The sequence below is a fragment of the Oncorhynchus nerka genome, linkage group LG13 (genome assembly GCF_034236695.1).
Source record: "Oncorhynchus nerka isolate Pitt River linkage group LG13, Oner_Uvic_2.0, whole genome shotgun sequence".
NCBI lineage: Eukaryota > Metazoa > Chordata > Actinopteri > Salmoniformes > Salmonidae > Oncorhynchus > Oncorhynchus nerka.
In genome coordinates this window covers 92,209,584-92,236,089 of record NC_088408.1, presented here as the reverse complement: position 1 = coordinate 92,236,089, position 26,506 = coordinate 92,209,584, and the positions used below count along the sequence as shown (strand labels likewise).

The 26,506-nt window shown below is 44.0% G+C and overlaps 1 protein-coding gene across 3 annotated transcripts in view; it reads left to right on the top strand.

Moving 5' to 3' along the window:
• The window catches only part of LOC115121961 (sushi domain-containing protein 2-like), an 84,462-nt gene that overhangs the window by 29,587 nt on the left and 28,369 nt on the right, over nucleotides 1-26,506 (top strand). For 2 of the 3 annotated variants that reach the window (XM_065026825.1, XM_065026826.1), the window contains exon 14: nucleotides 1,318-1,414. In XM_065026825.1, the coding sequence (XP_064882897.1) occupies nucleotides 1,318-1,414 (97 nt within the window). Of the gene's footprint in view, nucleotides 1-1,317; nucleotides 1,415-6,294; nucleotides 7,011-26,506 lie in introns of those variants that run through there. The other variant, XM_029651110.2, reaches the window with a different exon arrangement.

Below are 26,506 nucleotides of genomic sequence, written 5' to 3'. Positions count from 1 at the left end.
GATATGATATTGACTAGAGGATGGGTGATAGGATATCTAAAAGAGGATGGGTGATATGATATCTAATAGAGAATGGGTGATATGATATCTATTAGAGGATGGGTGATATGATATCTAATGGAGGATGGGTGATATGATATCTAATGGAGGATGGGTGATATTATATCTACTAGAGGATGGGTGATATGATATCTACTAGAGGATGGGTGATATGATATCTATTAGAGGATGGGTGATATGATATCTAATGGAGGATGGGTGATATGATATCTACTAGAGGGTGGGTGATATGATATCTACTGGAGGATGGGTTGTGTGTTTGCATGTGTACAATGGGCTGTAAGAGAGATTATTTTATATCCTTGCTTTTCTCCCCATACTTTCACATGAAATACTGCAGCAGAACTGTTCATTCAGACAACTTGGAGCTGTAGTCCGGTTCTGTCAGATAGCTTGAATCCAGGATGGGATTTAAAGTGCAGTAATACTTTCTAATGGAAAAAGTTACTGGGCATCTAATAATGTGTTCCTTGGATCAATGTGGTTTTCAACAGATAATCAAGAAGTTGAAATCAGTTTCCCACTGTTTTTGTGACATCCACCTAACCATAAAGTAGGGTTATGTCTGTATTAAAGCCTATTTCTCATCTGCTATAACTTCTCAACCTCTTCCCTCCATTACCCTACATGTACATATGTTGTGGGGTGTCCCTGTGATCCCCCGTCCCCCCCTCTGGGGTAATGTGATGGTCCAGTGTGATCACTGATGCATTCCTCTATTGCTCCCTTGGGCCGTACTATGAGATTGGGTGGGGGGGTAGTGAAGTAATGATCTGCCTGAGGCTATTGAACCAGGATCAGAGGAATGTTAGACCTGACTTCCCAGTCTCCCTGCGCTCATAGCCTCTAGGCCCACAGGCAGGTCTTTTATCAGGGCCACCTGTCAACCTGTGCCCCAGGTTTTGGGCCTGGCCTGGTAGAGGGACTCAGGAGGCCTCTGCTCCAGCATCTGAGGGCTAGTACATATGGTGGTTAGATGTGGAGCTAACCACCATATGGAGAGATTAATTGGAAAACTTCAGGGAGCATGCGATGGCTGTGTGTGTGTGTGTTTGTCTATCTGTCTGTCTTCGTGTGTGTGTGTTTCTAGTCCTCTTCAAATCATATTATATAGTTCCTTGGTTTCCTTCTGCCTGTGCTACATTGATAAGTAACACATTCTACACTGAGAGATACATTAGTTTGTTGTGTGTAACATGTCTTTGGTTTTGAGGAAAGCTCTATGTATTATTATAGTTTGTGGTGTTTGTGTTCCAGATAATGTCCTAGGAGTGGTGCTGGGTTCTGTGTTTTCCATAGCTACTCTGATAACCATGGGGGTGATGATCAATCTACACTTCAGGAAACAGAAAAGGTGGGTTCACTGTTTCTCTCTCTCTCACACACACGGAAACACACTCACAGACACACACTCGCACGCACGAACACACACGGACACACACGCACTCGCGTGCACGGACACACACACACACACACACACACAGCATGGACACACGTTTTAGCTAAGAAACCAAAGCAGTGATCTGCAGTAACAGATTGGGTCTCATACCTGGGCCGTCTGTTCCTGGGATCCCACCACTGAGCTAAAGCCTGTTAGCTTTACACACCAGTCTACTACTGCTAGATGGTTGCTACTAGAAACAGTAGACATGTCCAGGTCTCAAGACGATGCTACTCAATCAGATGTAGTTCTTCCACCTTCGCTACGTGTACAGTTACTCCCTCTTCACATGGTAACAGACATTCATCACAGTGACACAGAGTTGAATGTTTCACTAACTGACAGTGAATCTCCTGTTCAGCAGGATGTCATGCAGAAACGTGTTATATGATATAGACGTTGTCGGCAGACGGCATAAAATAGATAAGATATTGATATGATGCCAGGCTTTTCCTGTCCAGCTGAGAGTTCATCCCTTTTGAATGTCTTCTTCATTGAATTAAATTATAGGATTTCAATGGTCTTCATTTCAACCCACAAAGGGTTTTATATAGACAATATACACTGAGTGTACAAAACATTAGGAACACCCTCCTAATATTGAGTTGCACCCCCTTTTGCCCTCAGAACAGCCTCAATTTGCCAGGGCAGGGACTCTACAAGGTGTCGAAAGGGATGCTGGCTCATGTTTACTCCAATGCGTGTTTAAGTTGGCTGGATGTCCTTTGGGTGGTGGACCATTCTTGAGACACACAGGAAACTGTTGAGCGTGAAAAACCCATTAGTGTTGTTGTTCTTGACACACTCAAACCGGTGCGCCTGGCACCTACTACCATACCCCGTTCAAAGGCACTTCAATCTTTTGGCACATACACGATCCATGTTTCAATTGTCATAAGGCTTAACAATCCTTCTTTAACCTGTCTCCTCCCCTTCATCTACACTGATTGAAGTGGATTTAACAAGTGACATCGATGAGGGATCATAGCTTTCACCTGGATTCACCTGGTCAATCTATGTCATGGAAAGAGCAGGTGTTCCTAATGTTTTGTCCACTCAGTGTACATTATACAGATGTTATAGAGACAGACATAGGGGTAATTTAAACAAAAAGTGTATTTTTAATTTTTAAAAACGTTTTATTTAACTAGGTAAGTCAGTTAAGAACAGGCCATTATTTACAATGAAGGTCCACTAGGGAACAGTGGGTTAACTTCCTTGTTCAGGGGCAGAACGACAGATTTTTACCTTGTCAGCTCTGGGATTCGATCCAGCAACTTTTCGGTTACTGGCCCAACACTCTACTGGCCCAACACTCTACTGGCCCAACACTCTACTGGCCCAACACTCTACTGGCCCAACACTCTACTGGCCCAACACTCTACTGGCCCAACACTCTACTGGCCCAACACTCTACTGGCCCAACACTCTACTGGCCCAACACTCTACTGGCCCAACACTCTACTGGCCCAGCACTCTACTGGCCCAACACTCTACTGGCCCAGCACTCTACTGGCCCAACACTCTACTGGCCCAACACTCTACTGGCCCAACACTCTACTGGCCCAACACTCTACTGGCCCAACACTCTACTGGCCCAACACTCTACTGGCCCAACACTCTACTGGCCCAGCACTCTACTGGCCCAACACTCTACTGGCCCAGCACTCTACTGGCCCAGCACTCTACTGGCACTAACACCTGATACTGGCCCAACACTCTAACTTATAAAACACTCTACTGGCCCAGCATGTCTTACTGGCCCAGCACTCTACTGATTCATGCATCTACTGGCCCATTGCACTCCCACTGGCTGCAACACTCTACTGGCCCAACACTCTACTGGCCCAACACTCTACTGGCCCAACACTCTACTGGCTCTGCCCAAACTCTACTGGCCCAGCACTCTACTGGCCCAACACTCTACTGGCCCAGCACTCCACACTCTACTGGCCCAGCACTCTACTGGCCCAGCACTCTACTGGCCCAACACTCTACTGGCCCAACACTCTACTGGATAAACACTCTACTGGCCCAACACTCTACTGGCCCAACACTCTACTGGCCCAACACTCTACTGGCCCAACACCAACTGACAGCACTCTACTGGCCCAACACTCTACTGGCCCAACACTCTACTGGCCCAGCACTCTACTGGCCCAACACTCTACTGGCCCAACAGGGTTGGTTCTACTGGCCCAACACTCTACTGGCCCAACACTCTACTGGCCCAACACTCTACTGTTCTGAACACTCTAGAGATATTAACGACTACTGGCCCAACACTCTACTGGCCCAGCACTCTACTGGCCCAACACTCTACTGGCCCAACACTCTACTGGCCCAACACTCTACTGGCCCAACACTCTACTGGCCCAACACTCTACTGGCCCAACACTCTACTGGCCCAACACTCTACTGGCCCAACACTCTACTGGCCCAACACTCTACTGGCCCAACACTCTACTGGCCCAACACTCTACTGGCCCAGCACTCTAACCACTAACCACCTGATAAGATATGATAAAATATAAATTATAAAATAGATATCCCACGAATGTCTTAATTCCCAATGAACAAAGAAAACGATGATTCATGATTACCATTGATCCCACCTGCCAGCCTCTGAGCCCCCCTCATAAACCACAGACACACACACACGCTCATAAAACCCTTCTGATCTGATCAAAAGATACAGTATATCTTCATATTTGGCTAGACCCAGGCTGTGTCCCAAATGGCACCCTCTTCCCTATGTAGTGCAATATTTTTGACTAGGTCCCCATAGGGAAGTAGGGTGCCATTTGTGACGTAGCATACACCCTGTGGATAAACCTCTCCCTCAGTACACTACACTACTGGAACAGAAGCCAGCTACCGTAGCTCCTGGGCTCGCTAGCTAACCAAATGACAGACCTATTTTTATGGGCCTCGTAGACATCAAGAGGCCCCCCCCGCCATAACTCTCCTATGGAAGACAAGGGTTGGTTTGTCTTGGCCCCTGCTCCCAGGTGCACTTGGAGCGTTCAGCCTGTGTTCTGAAGGTAGAGATATTAACGACTATGGTTTACACCCGTAAGGGGGAGAGGGGAGCGCACCTGCCCTGTTTTTAGAGGGTTGATGAGGATTGATGATCACCTCGCTTTCATCTGTAGAGAGAGGGAGGGAGATAAGTGTCAAAGGTCATTACCTGTGTGGATAGGGAGCACCGGAGGCCAGAGGGGGTATCACACACTCACTTTAGCAGGACAAGCATCTACGCACATGTTACATGTTGAGGTAATAAGGACACATCTACGCACATGTTACATGTTGAGGTAATAAGGACACATCTACGCACATGTTACATGCTGAGGTAATAAGGACACATCTACGCACATGTTACATGCTGAGGTAATAAGGACACATCTACATACATGTTACATGCTGAGGTAATAAGGACACATCTACATATATGTTACATGGTGAGGTAATAAGGACACATCTACATACATGTTACATGTTGAGGTAATAAGGACACATCTACATACATGTTACATGTTGTGGTAATAAGGACACATCTACATACATGTTACATGCTGAGGTAATAAGGACACATCTACATATATGTTACATGCTGAGGTAATAAGGACACATCTACATACATGTTACATGCTGAGGTGATAAGGACACATCTACATACATGTTACATGCTGGGGTAATAAGGACACATCTACATACATGTTACATGCTGAGGTAATAAGGACACATCTACATACATGTTACATGCTGAGGTAATAAGGACACATCTACATATATGTTACATGTTGAGGTAATAAGGACACATCTACATATATGTTACATGTTGAGGTAATAAGGACACATCTACATACATGTTACATGCTGAGGTAATAAGGACACATCTACATACATGTTACATGCTGAGGTGATAAGGACACATCTACATACATGTTACATGCTGAGGTAATAAGGACACATCTACATACATGTTACATGCTGAGGTGATAAGGACACATCTACATACATGTTACATGCTGAGGTGATAAGGACATGTGGGAAAGCTCACCAAAGGCATTCCTGTGAACTCATACCATTAAACACACCATTACACCTTCCTTGGGTCAACACACACTTGTCATTGATGGAGACATGATGCTCCATCCTCAGCCCCTTGCTCCATCCTCGGCCCCTTGCTCCATCCTCAGCCCCTTGCTCCACCCTCAGCCCCTTGCCCCACCCTCGGCCCGTTGCCCCACCCTCGGCCCCTTGCCCATCCTCGGCCCCTTGCTCCATCCTCGGCCCCTTGCTCCATCCTCGGCCCCTTGCTCCATCCTCGGCCCCTTGCTCCATCCTCGGCCCCTTGCTCCATCCTCGGCCCCTTGCCCCATCCTCGGCCCCTTGCCCCATCCTCGGCCCCTTGCCCCATCCTCGGCCCCTTGCCCCATCCTCGGCCCCTTGCCCCATCCTCGGCCCCTTGCCCCATCCTCGGCCCCTTGCCCCATCCTCGGCCCCTTGCTGCAGACGCATCTATCTTTTCCCTGCAGGCCCCAACAGGCCCTAGTCCTCCCCAACCTGCGCCACGGCAGGACACATCAAAGAAGCACAAGGGGCCTCGGTCAGAAACCACCCAGGGGGTCGGAGATGGGTCGGTGGGGTTGTGTGTGTCTGAGTAGCCTGTTATACACAGCATTGCTGTTTCTGTAATCTATGGCTGGCAGCACCTTGTCACAAATTCTGGGTCTGTGTAGAGTAAAGGTGATTTCTGATTCTGATTCTTTCTGTTTTTATTTCAGAGAAAGACAAGAGAGGCTGGATAGAAAGGTGACATTTGAACAGAGTTGATGTCCTCTTGTGTAACTCTCCCTGTCCATGATTTTTTAAAATTAACCTACAATTGCATCGCCCTTAAGCTGGCCTCAACATGCACTAACGTAGGTGCAAATGACGTTCTCTACACCATGTAGACCAGGGATAATGCATTGTCTTCATGGCGTAGTACATGTTTACGTTGCACTGTAGATGACTTTAAGTAACGGCCTGTAAATGAAGGCTGACAGAGCAGGCCTGCTTGGTTTGTTCACGGTCTTGACATTTTCCTAGGACTAAATGTTATGCTAGGAAACAATATTATGTGAATACTTTGAGTTCCCGTCGATGTTGTCACTCCATGTTCCTGTTAACTTAGAATGGTCCCAGATGTACACTCTCTTAGGTGTTTAGAGTCAATCTCCTGATCGTTTTAAAAGGTTGAATGACTTTGACCAGTTATATAGCTCGTGTGTGTGTGTGTGTGTGTGGGCTCACTGCCTTTGTTCATTCCATTCAATGGTTGAGCAAAAGTCATTCGGAAGAACATGCCACCAAATGGCTGCCAATTGCACAATGGCAAAGCTCATGCTTTTTTTTTATCTTCAAATGAAGTACAAATATTGAATAATGAATAGATACTGTGGCACAATAATATTTGATTGGAATTCAATGAAGGAAAATAAATACACTTGTGAAAGTATGGCTGTGAATTAGTTTTTCCTCTGTTCTGTTGAAAACATTGTCTATAGCTGTGGCAATTCATTATTGCAAAAATAATGGCTATTTTTGTGTTCTGTTGCATCCAGCTAATGGTCACTGTGCTACAGGTTAGTGTGTCTATGTCACTGTGCTACAGGTTAGTATGTCTATGTCACTGTGCTACAGGTTAGTATGTCTATGTCACTGTGCTACAGGTTAGTGTGTCTGTGTCACTGTGCTACAGGTTAGTATGTCTGTCACTGTGCTACAGGTTAGTATGTCTATGTCACTGTGCTACAGGTTAGTATGTCTATGTCACTGTGCTACAGGTTAGTATGTCTATGTCACTGTGCTACAGGTTACTATGTCAATGTCACTGTGCTACAGGTTAGTATGTCTATGTCACTGTGCTACAGGTTAGTATGTCTGTCACTGTGCTACAGGTTAGTATGTCTATGTCACTGTGCTACAGGTTAGTATGTCTATGTCACTGTGCTACAGGTTACTATGTCTATGTCACTGTGCTACAGGTTAGTATGTCTATGTCACTGTGCTACAGGTTACTATGTCTGTCACTGTGCTACAGGTTAGTATGTCTATGTCACTGTGCTACAGGTTAGTGTGTCAATGTCACTGTGCTACAGGTTAGTATGTCTATGTCACTGTGCTACAGGTTACTATGTCTATGTCACTGTGCTACGGGTTAGTATGTCTGTCACTGTGCTACAGGTTAGTATGTCTATGTCACTGTGCTACAGGTTAGTATGTCTATGTCACTGTGCTACAGGTTAGTATGTCTATGTCACTGTGCTACAGGTTAGTATGTCTGTCACTGTGCTACAGGTTAGTATGTCTATGTCACTGTGCTACAGGTTACTATGTCTATGTCACTGTGCTACAGGTTAGTATGTCTCTATGTCACTGTGCTACAGGTTAGTATGTCTATGTCACTGTGCTACGGGTTAGTATGTCTGTCACTGTGCTACAGGTTAGTATGTCTATGTCACTGTGCTACAGGTTACTATGTCTATGTCAATGTGCTACAGGTTAGTATGTGTCTATGTCACTGTGCTAGAGGTTACTATGTCACTGTGACATGTCACTGTGCTACAGGTTAGTATGTCTATGTCACTGTGCTACAGGTTAGTGTGTCTATGTCACTGTGCTACAGGTTACTATGTCTATGACACTGTGCTACAGGGTATGTCTATGTCACTGTGCTACAGGTATTCTATGTCACTGTGCTACAGGTTAGTGTGTCTATGTCACTGTGCTACAGGTTAGTATGTCTATGTCACTGTGCTACAGGTTAGTGTGTCTATGTCACTGTGCTACAGGTTAGTATGTCTATGTCACTGTGCTACAGGTTAGTATGTCTGTGTCACTGTGCTACAGGTTAGTATGTCTATGTCACTGTGCTACAGGTTAGTGTGTCTATGTCACTGTGCTACAGGTTAGTGTGTCTATGTCACTGTGCTACAGGTTAGTGTGTCTATGTCACTGTGCTACAGGTTAGTATGTCTATGTCACTGTGCTACAGGTTAGTATGTCTATGTCACTGTGCTACAGGTTAGTGTGTCTATGTCACTGTGCTACAGGTTAGTGTGTCTATGTCACTGTGCTACAGGTTAGTGTGTCTATGTCACTGTGCTACAGGTTACTATGTCTATGTCACTGTGCTACAGGTTACTATGTCTATGTCACTGTGCTACAGGTTACTATGTCTATGTCACTGTGCTACAGGTTACTATGTCTATGTCACTGTGCTACAGGTTACTATGTCTATGTCACTGTGCTACAGGTTAGTGTGTGTCTATGTCACTGTGCTACAGGTTAGTATGTCTATGTCACTGTTCTACAGGTTAGTGTGTCTCTATGACAATGTGCTACAGGTTAGTATGTCTATGTCACTGTGCTACAGGTTTCTATGTCACTGTGCTACAGGTTAGTGTGTCTATGTCAATGTGCTACAGGTTAGTGTGTGTCTGTCACTGTGCTACAGGTTTCTATGTCACTGTGCTACAGGTTACTATGTCTATGTCACTGTGCTACAGGTTAGTGTGTCTATGTCACTGTGCTACAGGTTAGTGTGTCAATGTCACTGTGCTACAGGTTAGTGTGTCAATGTCACTGTGCTACAGGTTAGTATGTCTATGTCAATGTGCTACAGGTTAGTGTGTGTCTATGTCACTGTGCTACAGCTTAGTGTGTCTATGTCACTGTGCTACAGGTTTCTATGTCACTGTGCTACAGGTTACTATGTTTATGTCACTGTGCTACAGGTTAGTATGTCTATGTCACTGTGCTACAGGTTAGTGTGTCTATGTCAATGTGCTACGGGTTAGTATGTCTATGTCACTGTGCTACGGGTTAGTATGTCTGTGTCACTGTGCTACGGGTTAGTATGTCTATGTCACTGTGCTACAGGTTAGTGTCTCTATGTCACTGTGCTACAGGTTAGTGTGACTATGTCACTGTGCTACAGGTTAGTGTGTCTATGTCACTGTGCTACAGGTTAGTGTGTCTATGTCACTGTGCTACGGGTTAGTATGTCTATGTCACTGTGCTACAGGTTAGTGTGTCTATGTCACTGTGCTACAGGTTAGTGTGTGTCTATGTCACTGTGCTACAGGTTAGTATGTCTATGTCACTGTGCTACAGGTTAGTATGTCTATGACACTGTGCTACAGGTTAGTATGTCTATGTCACTGTGCTACAGGTTACTATGTCTATGTCACTGTGCTACAGGTTACTATGTCTATGTCACTGTGCTACAGGTTACTATGTCTATGTCACTGTGCTACAGGTTAGTGTGTGTCTATGTCACTGTGCTACAGGTTAGTGTGTCTCTATGTCACTGTGCTACAGGTTACTATGTCTACGTCACTGTGCTACAGGTTAGTATGTCTCTATGTCACTGTGCTACAGGTTACTATGTCACTGTGCTACAGGTTAGTGTGTCTATGTCAATGTGCTAAAGGTTAGTGTGTGTCTATGTCACTGTGCTACAGGTTTCTATGTCACTGTGCTACAGGTTTCTATGTCACTGTGCTACAGGTTACTATGTCTATGTCACTGTGCTACAGGTTAGTATGTCTATGTCACTGTGCTACAGGTTAGTGTGTCTATGTCACTGTGCTACAGGTTAGTGTGTCAATGTCACTGTGCTACAGGTTAGTATGTCTATGTCAATGTGCTACAGGTTAGTGTGTGTCTATGTCACTGTGCTACAGGTTAGTGTGTCTATGTCACTGTGCTACGGGTTAGTATGTCTATGTCACTGTGCTACAGGTTAGTATGTCTGTGTCACTGTGCTACAGGTTAGTATGTCTATGTCACTGTGCTACAGGTTAGTGTGTCTATGTCACTGTGCTACAGGTTAGTGTGACTATGTCACTGTGCTACAGGTTAGTGTGTGTATGTCACTGTGCTACGGGTTAGGTTATGTCATGTCTATGTCACTGTGCTACAGGTTAGTGTGTATGTATATGTCACTGTGCTACAGGTTAGTGTGTCTATGTCACTGTGCTACAGGTTAGTGTGTCTATGTCACTGTGCTACAGGTTAGTGTGTGTCTGTCACTGTGCTACAGGTTTGTGTGTCTATGTCACTGTGCTACAGGTTAGTATGTCTATGTCACTGTGCTACAGGTTAGTATGTCTATGTCACTGTGCTACAGGTTAGTATGTCTATGTCACTGTGCTACAGGTTAGTATGTCTATGTCACTGTGCTACAGGTTAGTGTGTGTCTATGTCACTGTGCTACAGGTTAGTGTGTCTATGTCACTGTGCTACAGGTTAGTGTGTCTATGTCACTGTGCTACAGGTTAGTATGTCTATGTCACTGTGCTACAGGTTAGTATGTCTATGTCACTGTGCTACAGGTTAGTATGTCTATGTCACTGTGCTACAGGTTAGTATGTCTATGTCACTGTGCTACAGGTTAGTGTGTCTCTATGTCACTGTGCTACAGGTTAGTATGTCTATGTCACTGTGCTACAGGTTAGTATGTTATGTCACTGTGCTACAGGTGTTCTATGTCACTGTGCTACAGGTTAGTATGTCTATGTCACTGTGCTACAGGTTAGTATGTCTCTATGTCACTGTGCTACAGGTTTTATGTCACTGTGCTACGGGTTAGTATGTCTATGTCAATGTGCTACAGGTTATGTGTGTGTCTATGTCACTGTGCTACAGGTTTCTATGTCACTGTGCTACAGGTTTCTATGTCACTGTGCTACAGGTTACTATGTCTATGTCACTGTGCTACAGGTTAGTATGTCTATGTCACTGTGCTACAGGTTAGTGTGTCTATGTCACTGTGCTACAGGTTAGTGTGTCAATGTCACTGTGCTACAGGTTAGTGTGTGTCTATGTCAATGTGCTACAGGTTAGTGTGTGTCTATGTCACTGTGCTACAGGTTAGTATGTCTATGTCAATGTGCTACAGGTTAGTGTGTGTCTATGTCACTGTGCTACAGGTTTTATGTCACTGTGTCTATGTCACTGTGCACAGGTTAGTATGTCTATGTCACTGTGCTACAGGTTAGTGTGTCTATGTCACTGTGCTACGGGTTAGTATGTCTATGTCACTGTGCTACAGGTTAGTATGTCTGTGTCACTGTGCTACAGGTTAGTATGTCTATGTCACTGTGCTACAGGTTAGTGTCTCTATGTCACTGTGCTACAGGTTAGTGTGTCTATGTCACTGTGCTACAGGTTTCTATGTCACTGTGCTACAGGTTACTATGTCTATGTCACTGTGCTACAGGTTAGTATGTCTATGTCACTGTGCTACGGGTTAGTATGTTTATGTCACTGTGCTACAGGTTAGTATGTCTATGTCACTGTGCTACAGGTTAGTATGTCTATGTCACTGTGCTACAGGTTAGTGTGTCAATGTCACTGTGCTACAGGTTAGTATGTCTATGTCACTGTGCTACAGGTTAGTGTGTCTATGTCACTGTACTACAGGTTAGTATGTCTATGTCACTGTGCTACAGGTTAGTGTGTGTCTATGTCACTGTGCTACAGGTTAGTATGTCTATGTCACTGTGCTACAGGTTAGTGTGTCTCTATGTCACTGTGCTACAGGTTAGTATGTCTGTCACTGTGCTCAGGTTGTATGTCAATGTCACTGTGCTACAGGTTAGTGTGTCTATGTCACTGTGCTACAGGTTAGTATGTCTATGTCACTGTGCTACAGGTTAGTGTGTCAATGTCACTGTGCTACAGGTTAGTGTCTCTATGTCACTGTGCTACAGGTTAGTATGTCTATGTCACTGTGCTACAGGTTAGTATGTCTATGTCACTGTGCTACAGGTTAGTATGTCTATGTCACTGTGCTACAGGTTAGTGTGTGTCTATGTCACTGTGCTACAGGTTAGTATGTCTATGTCACTGTGCTACAGGTTAGTGTGTCTCTATGTCACTGTGCTACAGGTTAGTATGTCTATGTCACTGTGCTACAGGTTAGTATGTCTATGTCACTGTGCTACAGGTTACTATGTCTATGTCACTGTGCTACAGGTTAGTGTCTCTATGTCACTGTGCTACAGGTTAGTGTGTATGTCACTGTGCTACAGGTTACTATGTCTATGTCACTGTGCTACAGGTTACTATGTCTATGTCACTGTGCTACAGGTTAGTGTGTGCCTATGTCACTGTGCTACAGGTTAGTATGTCTATGTCACTGTGCTACAGGTTAGTGTGTCTCTATGTCACTGTGCTACAGGTTACTATGTCTATGTCACTGTGCTACAGGTTAGTATGTCTCTATGTCACTGTGCTACAGGTTACTATGTCTATGTCACTGTGCTACAGGTTAGTATGTCTATGTCACTGTGCTACAGGTTACTATGTCACTGTGCTACAGGTTAGTGTGTCTATGTCACTGTGCTAAAGGTTAGTGTGTGTCTATGTCACTGTGCTACAGGTTTCTATGTCACTGTGCTACAGGTTTCTATGTCACTGTGCTACAGGTTACTATGTCTATGTCACTGTGCTACAGGTTAGTATGTCTATGTCACTGTGCTACAGGTTAGTGTGTCTATGTCACTGTGCTACAGGTTAGTGTGTCAATGTCACTGTGCTACAGGTTAGTATGTCTATGTCAATGTGCTACAGGTTAGTGTGTGTCTATGTCACTGTGCTACAGGTTAGTGTGTCTATGTCACTGTGCTACGGGTTAGTATGTCTATGTCACTGTGCTACAGGTTAGTATGTCTGTGTCACTGTGCTACAGGTTAGTATGTCTATGTCACTGTGCTACAGGTTAGTGTCTCTATGTCACTGTGCTACAGGTTAGTGTGACTATGTCACTGTGCTACAGGTTAGTGTGTCTATGTCACTGTGCTACGGGTTAGTATGTCTATGTCACTGTGCTACAGGTTAGTATGTCTATATCACTGTGCTACAGGTTAGTGTGTCTATGTCACTGTGCTACAGGTTAGTGTGTCTATGTCACTGTGCTACAGGTTAGTGTGTCTGTCACTGTGCTACAGGTTTGTGTGTGTCTATGTCACTGTGCTACAGGTTAGTATGTCTATGTCACTGTGCTACAGGTTAGTATGTCTATGTCACTGTGCTACAGGTTAGTATGTCTATATCACTGTGCTACAGGTTAGTGTGTCTATGTCACTGTGCTACAGGTTAGTGTGTGTCTGTCACTGTGCTACAGGTTAGTGTGTGTCTATGTCACTGTGCTACAGGTTAGTATGTCTATGTCACTGTGCTACAGGTTAGTATGTCTATGACACTGTGCTACAGGTTAGTATGTCTATGTCACTGTGCTACAGGTTAGTGTGTGTCTATGTCACTGTGCTACAGGTTAGTATGTCTATGTCACTGTGCTACAGGTTAGTGTGTCTCTATGTCACTGTGCTACAGGTTAGTATGTCTATGTCACTGTGCTACAGGTTAGTATGTCTATGTCACTGTGCTACAGGTTAGTGTGTCTCTATGTCACTGTGCTACAGGTTAGTGTGTCTATGTCACTGTGCTACAGGTTAGTGTGTGTCTATGTCACTGTGCTACAGGTTTCTATGTCACTGTGCTACGGGTTAGTATGTCTATGTCAATGTGCTACAGGTTAGTATGTCTCTATGTCACTGTGCTACAGGTTTCTATGTCACTGTGCTACGGGTTAGTATGTCTATGTCAATGTGCTACAGGTTAGTGTGTGTCTATGTCACTGTGCTACAGGTTTCTATGTCACTGTGCTACAGGTTTCTATGTCACTGTGCTACAGGTTACTATGTCTATGTCACTGTGCTACAGGTTAGTATGTCTATGTCACTGTGCTACAGGTTAGTGTGTCTATGTCACTGTGCTACAGGTTAGTGTGTCAATGTCACTGTGCTACAGGTTAGTGTGTGTCTATGTCAATGTGCTACAGGTTAGTGTGTGTCTATGTCACTGTGCTACAGGTTAGTGCGTCTATGTCAATGTGCTACAGGTTAGTGTGTGTCTATGTCACTGTGCTACAGGTTTCTATGTCACTGTGTCTATGTCACTGTGCTACAGGTTAGTATGTCTATGTCACTGTGCTACAGGTTAGTGTGTCTATGTCACTGTGCTACGGGTTAGTATGTCTATGTCACTGTGCTACAGGTTAGTATGTCTGTGTCACTGTGCTACAGGTTAGTATGTCTATGTCACTGTGCTACAGGTTAGTGTCTCTATGTCACTGTGCTACAGGTTAGTGTGTCTATGTCACTGTGCTACAGGTTAGTGTGTGTCTATGTCACTGTGCTACAGGTTAGTATGTCTATGTCACTGTGCTACAGGTTAGTATGTCTATGTCACTGTGCTACAGGTTAGTGTGTCTCTATGTCACTGTGCTACAGGTTAGTATGTCTATGTCACTGTGCTACAGGTTAGTATGTCTATGTCACTGTGCTACAGGTTAGTGTGTCAATGTCACTGTGCTACAGGTTAGTATGTCTATGTCACTGTGCTACAGGTTAGTGTGTCTATGTCACTGTACTACAGGTTAGTATGTCTATGTCACTGTGCTACAGGTTAGTGTGTGTCTATGTCACTGTGCTACAGGTTAGTATGTCTATGTCACTCTGCTACAGGTTAGTGTGTCTCTATGTCACTGTGCTACAGGTTAGTATGTCTGTCACTGTGCTACAGGTTAGTATGTCAATGTCACTGTGCTACAGGTTAGTATGTCTATGTCACTCTGCTACAGGTTAGTGTGTCTCTATGTCACTGTGCTACAGGTTAGTATGTCTGTCACTGTGCTACAGGTTAGTGTGTCAATGTCACTGTGCTACAGGTTAGTATGTCTATGTCACTGTGCTACGGGTTAGTATGTCTGTCACTGTGCTACAGGTTAGTATGTCTATGTCACTGTGCTACAGGTTACTATGTCTATGTCACTGTGCTACAGGTTAGTATGTCTCTATGTCACTGTGCTACAGGTTACTATGTCTATGACACTGTGCTACAGGTTAGTATGTCTCTATGTCACTGTGCTACAGGTTAGTGTGTCTATGTCAATGTGCTACAGGTTAGTGTGTGTCTATGTCACTGTGCTAGAGGTTTCTATGTCACTGTGCTACAGGTTTCTATGTCACTGTGCTACAGGTTACTATGTCTATGTCACTGTGCTACAGGTTAGTATGTCTATGTCACTGTGCTACAGGTTACTATGTCTATGACACTGTGCTACAGGTTAGTATGTCTATGTCACTGTGCTACAGGTTAGTATGTCTATGTCACTGTGCTACAGGTTAGTGTGTCTATGTCACTGTGCTACGGGTTAGTATGTCTATGTCACTGTGCTACAGGTTAGTATGTCTGTGTCACTGTGCTACAGGTTAGTATGTCTATGTCACTGTGCTACAGGTTAGTGTGTCTATGTCACTGTGCTACAGGTTAGTGTCTCTATGTCACTGTGCTACAGGTTAGTATGTCTATGTCACTGTGCTACAGGTTAGTGTGTCTATGTCACTGTGCTACGGGTTAGTATGTCTATGTCACTGTGCTACAGGTTAGTATGTCTGTGTCACTGTGCTACAGGTTAGTATGTCTATGTCACTGTGCTACAGGTTAGTGTCTCTATGTCACTGTGCTACAGGTTAGTGTGTCTATGTCACTGTGCTACAGGTTAGTGTGTCTATGTCACTGTGCTACAGGTTACTATGTCTATGTCACTGTGCTACAGGTTACTATGTCTATGTCACTGTGCTACAGGTTACTATGTCTATGTCACTGTGCTACAGGTTACTATGTCTATGTCACTGTGCTACAGGTTACTATGTCTATGTCACTGTGCTACAGGTTAGTGTGTGTCTATGTCACTGTGCTACAGGTTAGTATGTCTATGTCACTGTTCTACAGGTTAGTGTGTCTCTATGACAATGTGCTACAGGTTAGTATGTCTATGTCACTGTGCTACAGGTTTCTATGTCACTGTGCTACAGGTTAGTGTGTCTATGTCAATGTGCTACAGGTTAGTGTGTGTCTGTCACTGTGCTACAGGTTTCTATGTCACTGTGCTACAGGTTTCTATGTCACTGTGCTACAGGTTACTATGTCTATGTCACTGTGCTACAGGTTAGTGTGTCTATGTCACTGTGCTACAGGTTAGTGTGTCAATGTCACTGTGCTACAGGTTAGTGTGTCAATGTCACTGTGCTACAGGTTAGTATGTCTATGTCAATGTGCTACAGGTTAGTGTGTGTCTATGTCACTGTGCTACAGCTTAGTGTGTCTATGTCAATGTGCTACAGGTTACTATGTCTATGTCACTGTGCTACAGGTTTCTATGTCACTGTGCTACAGGTTACTATGTTTATGTCACTGTGCTACAGGTTAGTATGTCTATGTCACTGTGCTACAGGTTAGTGTGTCTATGTCAATGTGCTACGGGTTAGTATGTCTATGTCACTGTGCTACGGGTTAGTATGTCTGTGTCACTGTGCTACAGGTTAGTATGTCTATGTCACTGTGCTACAGGTTAGTGTCTCTATGTCACTGTGCTACAGGTTAGTGTGACTATGTCACTGTGCTACAGGTTAGTGTGTCTATGTCACTGTGCTACAGGTTAGTGTGTCTATGTCACTGCTACGGGTTAGTATGTCTATGTCACTGTGCTACAGGTTAGTGTGTGTCTATGTCACTGTGCTACAGGTTAGTATGTCTATGTCACTGTGCTACAGGTTAGTATGTCTATGACACTGTGCTACAGGTTAGTATGTCTATGTCACTGTGCTACAGGTTACTATGTCTATGTCACTGTGCTACAGGTTACTATGTCTATGTCACTGTGCTACAGGTTAGTGTGTGTCTATGTCACTGTGCTACAGGTTAGTATGTCTATGTCACTGTGCTACAGGTTAGTGTGTCTCTATGTCACTGTGCTACAGGTTACTATGTCTACGTCACTGTGCTACAGGTTAGTATGTCTCTATGTCACTGTGCTACAGGTTACTATGTCACTGTGCTACAGGTTAGTGTGTCTATGTCAATGTGCTAAAGGTTAGTGTGTGTCTATGTCACTGTGCTACAGGTTTCTATGTCACTGTGCTACAGGTTTCTATGTCACTGTGCTACAGGTTACTATGTCTATGTCACTGTGCTACAGGTTAGTATGTCTATGTCACTGTGCTACAGGTTAGTGTGTCTATGTCACTGTGCTACAGGTTAGTGTGTCAATGTCACTGTGCTACAGGTTAGTATGTCTATGTCAATGTGCTACAGGTTAGTGTGTGTCTATGTCACTGTGCTACAGGTTAGTGTGTCTATGTCACTGTGCTACGGGTTAGTATGTCTATGTCACTGTGCTACAGGTTAGTATGTCTGTGTCACTGTGCTACAGGTTAGTATGTCTATGTCACTGTGCTACAGGTTAGTGTCTCTATGTCACTGTGCTACAGGTTAGTGTGACTATGTCACTGTGCTACAGGTTAGTGTGTCTATGTCACTGTGCTACGGGTTAGTATGTCTATGTCACTGTGCTACAGGTTAGTATGTCTATATCACTGTGCTACAGGTTAGTGTGTCTATGTCACTGTGCTACAGGTTAGTGTGTCTATGTCACTGTGCTACAGGTTAGTGTGTCTGTCACTGTGCTACAGGTTTGTGTGTGTCTATGTCACTGTGCTACAGGTTAGTATGTCTATGTCACTGTGCTACAGGTTAGTATGTCTATGTCACTGTGCTACAGGTTAGTATGTCTATATCACTGTGCTACAGGTTAGTGTGTCTATGTCACTGTGCTACAGGTTAGTGTGTGTCTGTCACTGTGCTACAGGTTTGTGTGTGTCTATGTCACTGTGCTACAGGTTAGTATGTCTATGTCACTGTGCTACAGGTTAGTATGTCTATGACACTGTGCTACAGGTTAGTATGTCTATGTCACTGTGCTACAGGTTAGTGTGTCTCTATGTCACTGTGCTACAGGTTAGTGTGTCTATGTCACTGTGCTACAGGTTAGTGTGTGTCTATGTCACTGTGCTACAGGTTTCTATGTCACTGTGCTACGGGTTAGTATGTCTATGTCAATGTGCTACAGGTTAGTATGTCTCTATGTCACTGTGCTACAGGTTTCTATGTCACTGTGCTACGGGTTAGTATGTCTATGTCAATGTGCTACAGGTTAGTGTGTGTCTATGTCACTGTGCTACAGGTTTCTATGTCACTGTGCTACAGGTTTCTATGTCACTGTGCTACAGGTTACTATGTCTATGTCACTGTGCTACAGGTTAGTATGTCTATGTCACTGTGCTACAGGTTAGTGTGTCTATGTCACTGTGCTACAGGTTAGTGTGTCAATGTCACTGTGCTACAGGTTAGTGTGTGTCTATGTCAATGTGCTACAGGTTAGTGTGTGTCTATGTCACTGTGCTACAGGTTAGTGCTGTCTATGTCAATGTGCTACAGGTTAGTGTGTGTCTATGTCACTGTGCTACAGGTTTCTATGTCACTGTGTCTATGTCACTGTGCTACAGGTTAGTATGTCTATGTCACTGTGCTACAGGTTAGTGTGTCTATGTCACTGTGCTACGGGTTAGTATGTCTATGTCACTGTGCTACAGGTTAGTATGTCTGTGTCACTGTGCTACAGGTTAGTATGTCTATGTCACTGTGCTACAGGTTAGTGTCTCTATGTCACTGTGCTACAGGTTAGTGTGTCTATGTCACTGTGCTACAGGTTAGTGTGTGTCTATGTCACTGTGCTACAGGTTAGTATGTCTATGTCACTGTGCTACAGGTTAGTATGTCTATGTCACTGTCTACAGGTTGTGTCACTGTGCTACAGGTTAGTATGTCTATGTCACTGTGCTACAGGTTAGTATGTCTATGTCACTGTGCTACAGGTTAGTGTGTCAATGTCACTGTGCTACAGGTTAGTATGTCTATGTCACTGTGCTACAGGTTAGTGTGTCTATGTCACTGTACTACAGGTTAGTATGTCTATGTCACTGTGCTACAGGTTAGTGTGTGTCTATGTCACTGTGCTACAGGTTAGTATGTCTATGTCACTCTGCTACAGGTTAGTGTGTCTCTATGTCACTGTGCTACAGGTTAGTATGTCTGTCACTGTGCTACAGGTTAGTATGTCAATGTCACTGTGCTACAGGTTAGTGTGTCTATGTCACTGTGCTACAGGTTAGTATGTCTATGTCACTGTGCTACAGGTTAGTGTGTGTCAATGTCACTGTGCTACAGGTTAGTGTCTCTATGTCACTGTGCTACAGGTTAGTATGTCTATGTCACTGTGCTACAGGTTAGTATGTCTATGTCACTGTGCTACAGGTTAGTATGTCTATGTCACTGTGCTACAGGTTAGTGTGTGTCTATGTCACTGTGCTACAGGTTAGTATGTCTATGTCACTGTGCTACAGGTTAGTGTGTCTCTATGTCACTGTGCTACAGGTTAGTATGTCTATGTCACTGTGCTACAGGTTAGTATGTCTATGTCACTGTGCTACAGGTTACTATGTCTATGTCACTGTGCTACAGGTTAGTGTCTCTATGTCACTGTGCTACAGGTTAGTGTGTCAATGTCACTGTGCTACAGGTTACTATGTCTATGTCACTGTGCTACAGGTTACTATGTCTATGTCACTGTGCTACAGGTTAGTGTGTGCCTATGTCACTGTGCTACAGGTTAGTATGTCTATGTCACTGTGCTACAGGTTAGTGTGTCTCTATGTCACTGTGCTACAGGTTACTATGTCTATGTCACTGTGCTACAGGTTAGTATGTCTCTATGTCACTGTGCTACAGGTTACTATGTCTACGTCACTGTGCTACAGGTTAGTATGTCTCTATGTCACTGTGCTACAGGTTACTATGTCACTGTGCTACAGGTTAGTGTGTCTATGTCAATGTGCTAAAGGTTAGTGTGTGTCTATGTCACTGTGCTACAGGTTTCTATGTCACTGTGCTACAGGTTTCTATGTCACTGTGCTACAGGTTACTATGTCTATGTCACTGTGCTACAGGTTAGTATGTCTATGTCACTGTGCTACAGGTTAGTGTGTCTATGTCACTGTGCTACAGGTTAGTGTGTCAATGTCACTGTGCTACAGGTTAGTATGTCTATGTCAATGTGCTACAGGTTAGTGTGTGTCTATGTCACTGTGCTACAGGTTAGTGTGTCTATGTCACTGTGCTACGGGTTAGTATGTCTATGTCACTGTGCTACAGGTTAGTATGTCTGTGTCACTGTGCTACAGGTTAGTATGTCTATGTCACTGTGCTACAGGTTAGTGTCTCTATGTCACTGTGCTACAGGTTAGTGTGACTATGTCACTGTGCTACAGGTTAGTGTGTCTATGTCACTGTGCTACGGGTTAGTATGTCTATGTCACTGTGCTACAGGTTAGTATGTCTATATCACTGTGCTACAGGTTAGTGTGTCTATGTCACTGTGCTACAGGTTAGTGTGTCTATGTCACTGTGCTACAGGTTAGTGTGTCTGTCACTGTGCTACAGGTTTGTGTGTGTCTATGTCACTGTGCTACAGGTTAGTATGTCTATGTCACTGTGCTACAGGTTAGTATGTCTATGTCACTGTGCTACAGGTTAGTGTGTCTCTATGTCACTGTGCTACAGGTTAGTGTGTCTATGTCACTGTGCTACAGGTTAGTGTGTGTCTATGTCACTGTGCTACAGGTTTCTATGTCACTGTGCTACGGGTTAGTATGTCTATGTCAATGTGCTACAGGTTAGTATGTCTCTATGTCACTGTGCTACAGGTTTCTATGTCACTGTGCTACGGGTTAGTATGTCTATGTCAATGTGCTACAGGTTAGTGTGTGTCTATGTCACTGTGCTACAGGTTTCTATGTCACTGTGCTACAGGTTTCTATGTCACTGTGCTACAGGTTACTATGTCTATGTCACTGTGCTACAGGTTAGTATGTCTATGTCACTGTGCTACAGGTTAGTGTGTCTATGTCACTGTGCTACAGGTTAGTGTGTCAATGTCACTGTGCTACAGGTTAGTGTGTGTCTATGTCAATGTGCTACAGGTTAGTGTGTGTCTATGTCACTGTGCTACAGGTTAGTGCGTCTATGTCAATGTGCTACAGGTTAGTGTGTGTCTATGTCACTGTGCTACAGGTTTCTATGTCACTGTGTCTATGTCACTGTGCTACAGGTTAGTATGTCTATGTCACTGTGCTACAGGTTAGTGTGTCTATGTCATTGTGCTACGGGTTAGTATGTCTATGTCACTGTGCTACAGGTTAGTATGTCTGTGTCACTGTGCTACAGGTTAGTATGTCTATGTCACTGTGCTACAGGTTAGTGTCTCTATGTCACTGTGCTACAGGTTAGTGTGTCTATGTCACTGTGCTACAGGTTAGTGTGTGTCTATGTCACTGTGCTACAGGTTAGTATGTCTATGTCACTGTGCTACAGGTTACTATGTCTATGTCACTGTGCTACAGGTTAGTGTGTGCCTATGTCACTGTGCTACAGGTTAGTATGTCTATGTCACTGTGCTACAGGTTAGTGTGTCTCTATGTCACTGTGCTACAGGTTACTATGTCTATGTCACTGTGCTACAGGTTAGTATGTCTCTATGTCACTGTGCTACAGGTTACTATGTCTATGTCACTGTGCTACAGGTTAGTATGTCTCTATGTCACTGTGCTACAGGTTACTATGTCACTGTGCTACAGGTTAGTGTGTCTATGTCAATGTGCTAAAGGTTAGTGTGTGTCTATGTCACTGTGCTACAGGTTTCTATGTCACTGTGCTACAGGTTTCTATGTCACTGTGCTACAGGTTACTATGTCTATGTCACTGTGCTACAGGTTAGTATGTCTATGTCACTGTGCTACAGGTTAGTGTGTCTATGTCACTGTGCTACAGGTTAGTGTGTCAATGTCACTGTGCTACAGGTTAGTATGTCTATGTCAATGTGCTACAGGTTAGTGTGTGTCTATGTCACTGTGCTACAGGTTAGTGTGTCTATGTCACTGTGCTACGGGTTAGTATGTCTATGTCACTGTGCTACAGGTTAGTATGTCTGTGTCACTGTGCTACAGGTTAGTATGTCTATGTCACTGTGCTACAGGTTAGTGTCTCTATGTCACTGTGCTACAGGTTAGTGTGACTATGTCACTGTGCTACAGGTTAGTGTGTCTATGTCACTGTGCTACGGGTTAGTATGTCTATGTCACTGTGCTACAGGTTAGTATGTCTATATCACTGTGCTACAGGTTAGTGTGTCTATGTCACTGTGCTACAGGTTAGTGTGTCTATGTCACTGTGCTACAGGTTAGTGTGTCTGTCACTGTGCTACAGGTTTGTGTGTGTCTATGTCACTGTGCTACAGGTTAGTATGTCTATGTCACTGTGCTACAGGTTAGTATGTCTATGTCACTGTGCTACAGGTTAGTGTGTCTCTATGTCACTGTGCTACAGGTTAGTGTGTCTATGTCACTGTGCTACAGGTTAGTGTGTGTCTATGTCACTGTGCTACAGGTTTCTATGTCACTGTGCTACGGGTTAGTATGTCTATGTCAATGTGCTACAGGTTAGTATGTCTCTATGTCACTGTGCTACAGGTTTCTATGTCACTGTGCTACGGGTTAGTATGTCTATGTCAATGTGCTACAGGTTAGTGTGTGTTATGTCACTGTGCTACAGGTTTCTATGTCACTGTGCTACAGGTTTATGTCACTGTGCTACAGGTTACTATGTCTATGTCACTGTGCTACAGGTTAGTATGTCTATGTCACTGTGCTACAGGTTAGTGTGTCTATGTCACTGTGCTACAGGTTAGTGTGTCAATGTCACTGTGCTACAGGTTAGTGTGTGTCTATGTCAATGTGCTACAGGTTAGTGTGTGTCTATGTCACTGTGCTACAGGTTAGTATGTCTATGTCAATGTGCTACAGGTTAGTGTGTGTCTATGTCACTGTGCTACAGGTTACTGTGTCTATGTCACTGTGCTACAGGTTAGTATGTCTATGTCACTGTGCTACAGGTTAGTGTGTCTATGTCATTGTGCTACGGGTTAGTATGTCTATGTCACTGTGCTACAGGTTAGTATGTCTGTGTCACTGTGCTACAGGTTAGTATGTCTATGTCACTGTGCTACAGGTTAGTGTCTCTATGTCACTGTGCTACAGGTTAGTGTGTCTATGTCACTGTGCTACAGGTTAGTGTGTGTCTATGTCACTGTGCTACAGGTTAGTATGTCTATGTCACTGTGCTACAGGTTAGTATGTCTATGTCACTGTGCTACAGGTTAGTGTGTCTCTATGTCACTGTGCTACAGGTTAGTATGTCTATGTCACTGTGCTACAGGTTAGTATGTCTATGTCACTGTGCTACAGGTTAGTGTGTCAATGTCACTGTGCTACAGGTTAGTATGTCTATGTCACTGTGCTACAGGTTAGTGTGTCTATGTCACTGTACTACAGGTTAGTATGTCTATGTCACTGTGCTACAGGTTAGTGTGTGTCTATGTCACTGTGCTACAGGTTAGTATGTCTATGTCACTCTGCTACAGGTTAGTGTGTCTCTATGTCACTGTGCTACAGGTTAGTATGTCTGTCACTGTGCTACAGGTTAGTATGTCAATGTCACTGTGCTACAGGTTAGTGTGTCTATGTCACTGTGCTACAGGTTAGTATGTCTATGTCACTGTGCTACAGGTTAGTGTGTGTCAATGTCACTGTGCTACAGGTTAGTGTCTCTATGTCACTGTGCTACAGGTTAGTATGTCTATGTCACTGTGCTACAGGTTAGTATGTCTATGTCACTGTGCTACAGGTTAGTATGTCTATGTCACTGTGCTACAGGTTAGTGTGTGTCTATGTCACTGTGCTACAGGTTAGTATGTCTATGTCACTGTGCTACAGGTTAGTGTGTCTCTATGTCACTGTGCTACAGGTTAGTATGTCTATGTCACTGTGCTACAGGTTAGTATGTCTATGTCACTGTGCTACAGGTTACTATGTCTATGTCACTGTGCTACAGGTTAGTGTCTCTATGTCACTGTGCTACAGGTTAGTGTGTCAATGTCACTGTGCTACAGGTTACTATGTCTATGTCACTGTGCTACAGGTTACTATGTCTATGTCACTGTGCTACAGGTTAGTGTGTGCCTATGTCACTGTGCTACAGGTTAGTATGTCTATGTCACTGTGCTACAGGTTAGTGTGTCTCTATGTCACTGTGCTACAGGTTACTATGTCTATGTCACTGTGCTACAGGTTAGTATGTCTCTATGTCACTGTGCTACAGGTTACTATGTCTATGACACTGTGCTACAGGTTAGTATGTCTCTATGTCACTGTGCTACAGGTTTCTATGTCACTGTGCTACAGGTTAGTGTGTCTATGTCAATGTGCTATAGGTTAGTGTGTGTCTATGTCACTGTGCTACAGGTTTCTATGTCACTGTGCTACAGGTTTCTATGTCACTGTGCTACAGGTTACTATGTCTATGTCACTGTGCTACAGGTTACTATGTCTATGTCACTGTGCTACAGGTTAGTATGTCTATGTCACTGTGCTACAGGTTAGTGTCTCTATGTCACTGTGCTACAGGTTAGTGTGTCTATGTCACTGTGCTACAGGTTAGTGTGTGTCTATGTCACTGTGCTACAGGTTAGTATGTCTATGTCACTGTGCTACAGGTTAGTATGTCTATGTCACTGTGCTACAGGTTAGTGTGTCTCTATGTCACTGTGCTACAGGTTAGTATGTCTATGTCACTGTGCTACAGGTTAGTATGTCTATGTCACTGTGCTACAGGTTAGTGTGTCAATGTCACTGTGCTACAGGTTAGTATGTCTATGTCACTGTGCTACAGGTTAGTGTGTCTATGTCACTGTACTACAGGTTAGTATGTCTATGTCACTGTGCTACAGGTTAGTGTGTGTCTATGTCACTGTGCTACAGGTTAGTATGTCTATGTCACTCTGCTACAGGTTAGTGTGTCTCTATGTCACTGTGCTACAGGTTAGTATGTCTGTCACTGTGCTACAGGTTAGTATGTCAATGTCACTGTGCTACAGGTTAGTGTCTCTATGTCACTGTGCTACGGGTTAGTATGTCTGTCACTGTGCTACAGGTTAGTATGTCTATGTCACTGTGCTACAGGTTAGTGTGTGTCAATGTCACTGTGCTACAGGTTAGTGTCTCTATGTCACTGTGCTACAGGTTAGTATGTCTATGTCACTGTGCTACAGGTTAGTATGTCTATGTCACTGTGCTACAGGTTAGTGTGTGTCTATGTCACTGTGCTACAGGTTAGTATGTCTATGTCACTGTGCTACAGGTTAGTGTGTCTCTATGTCACTGTGCTACAGGTTAGTATGTCTATGTCACTGTGCTACAGGTTAGTATGTCTATGTCACTGTGCTACAGGTTACTATGTCTATGTCACTGTGCTACAGGTTAGTGTCTCTATGTCACTGTGCTACAGGTTAGTCTGTCAATGTCACTGTGTTACAGGTTACTATGTCTATGTCACTGTGCTACAGGTTAGTATGTCTATGTCACTGTGCTACAGGTTAGTATGTCTATGTCACTGTGCTACAGGTTAGTGTGTCAATGTCACTGTGCTACAGGTTAGTATGTCTATGTCACTGTGCTACAGGTTAGTGTGTCTATGTCACTGTACTACAGGTTAGTATGTCTATGTCACTGTGCTACAGGTTAGTGTGTGTCTATGTCACTGTGCTACAGGTTAGTATGTCTATGTCACTGTGCTACAGGTTAGTGTGTCTCTATGTCACTGTGCTACAGGTTAGTATGTCTGTCACTGTGCTACAGGTTAGTATGTCAATGTCACTGTGCTACAGGTTAGTGTCTCTATGTCACTGTGCTACGGGTTAGTATGTCTGTCACTGTGCTACAGGTTAGTATGTCTATGTCACTGTGCTACAGGTTAGTGTGTCAATGTCACTGTGCTACAGGTTAGTATGTCTATGTCACTGTGCTACAGGTTAGTGTGTCTATGTCACTGTACTACAGGTTAGTATGTCTATGTCACTGTGCTACAGGTTAG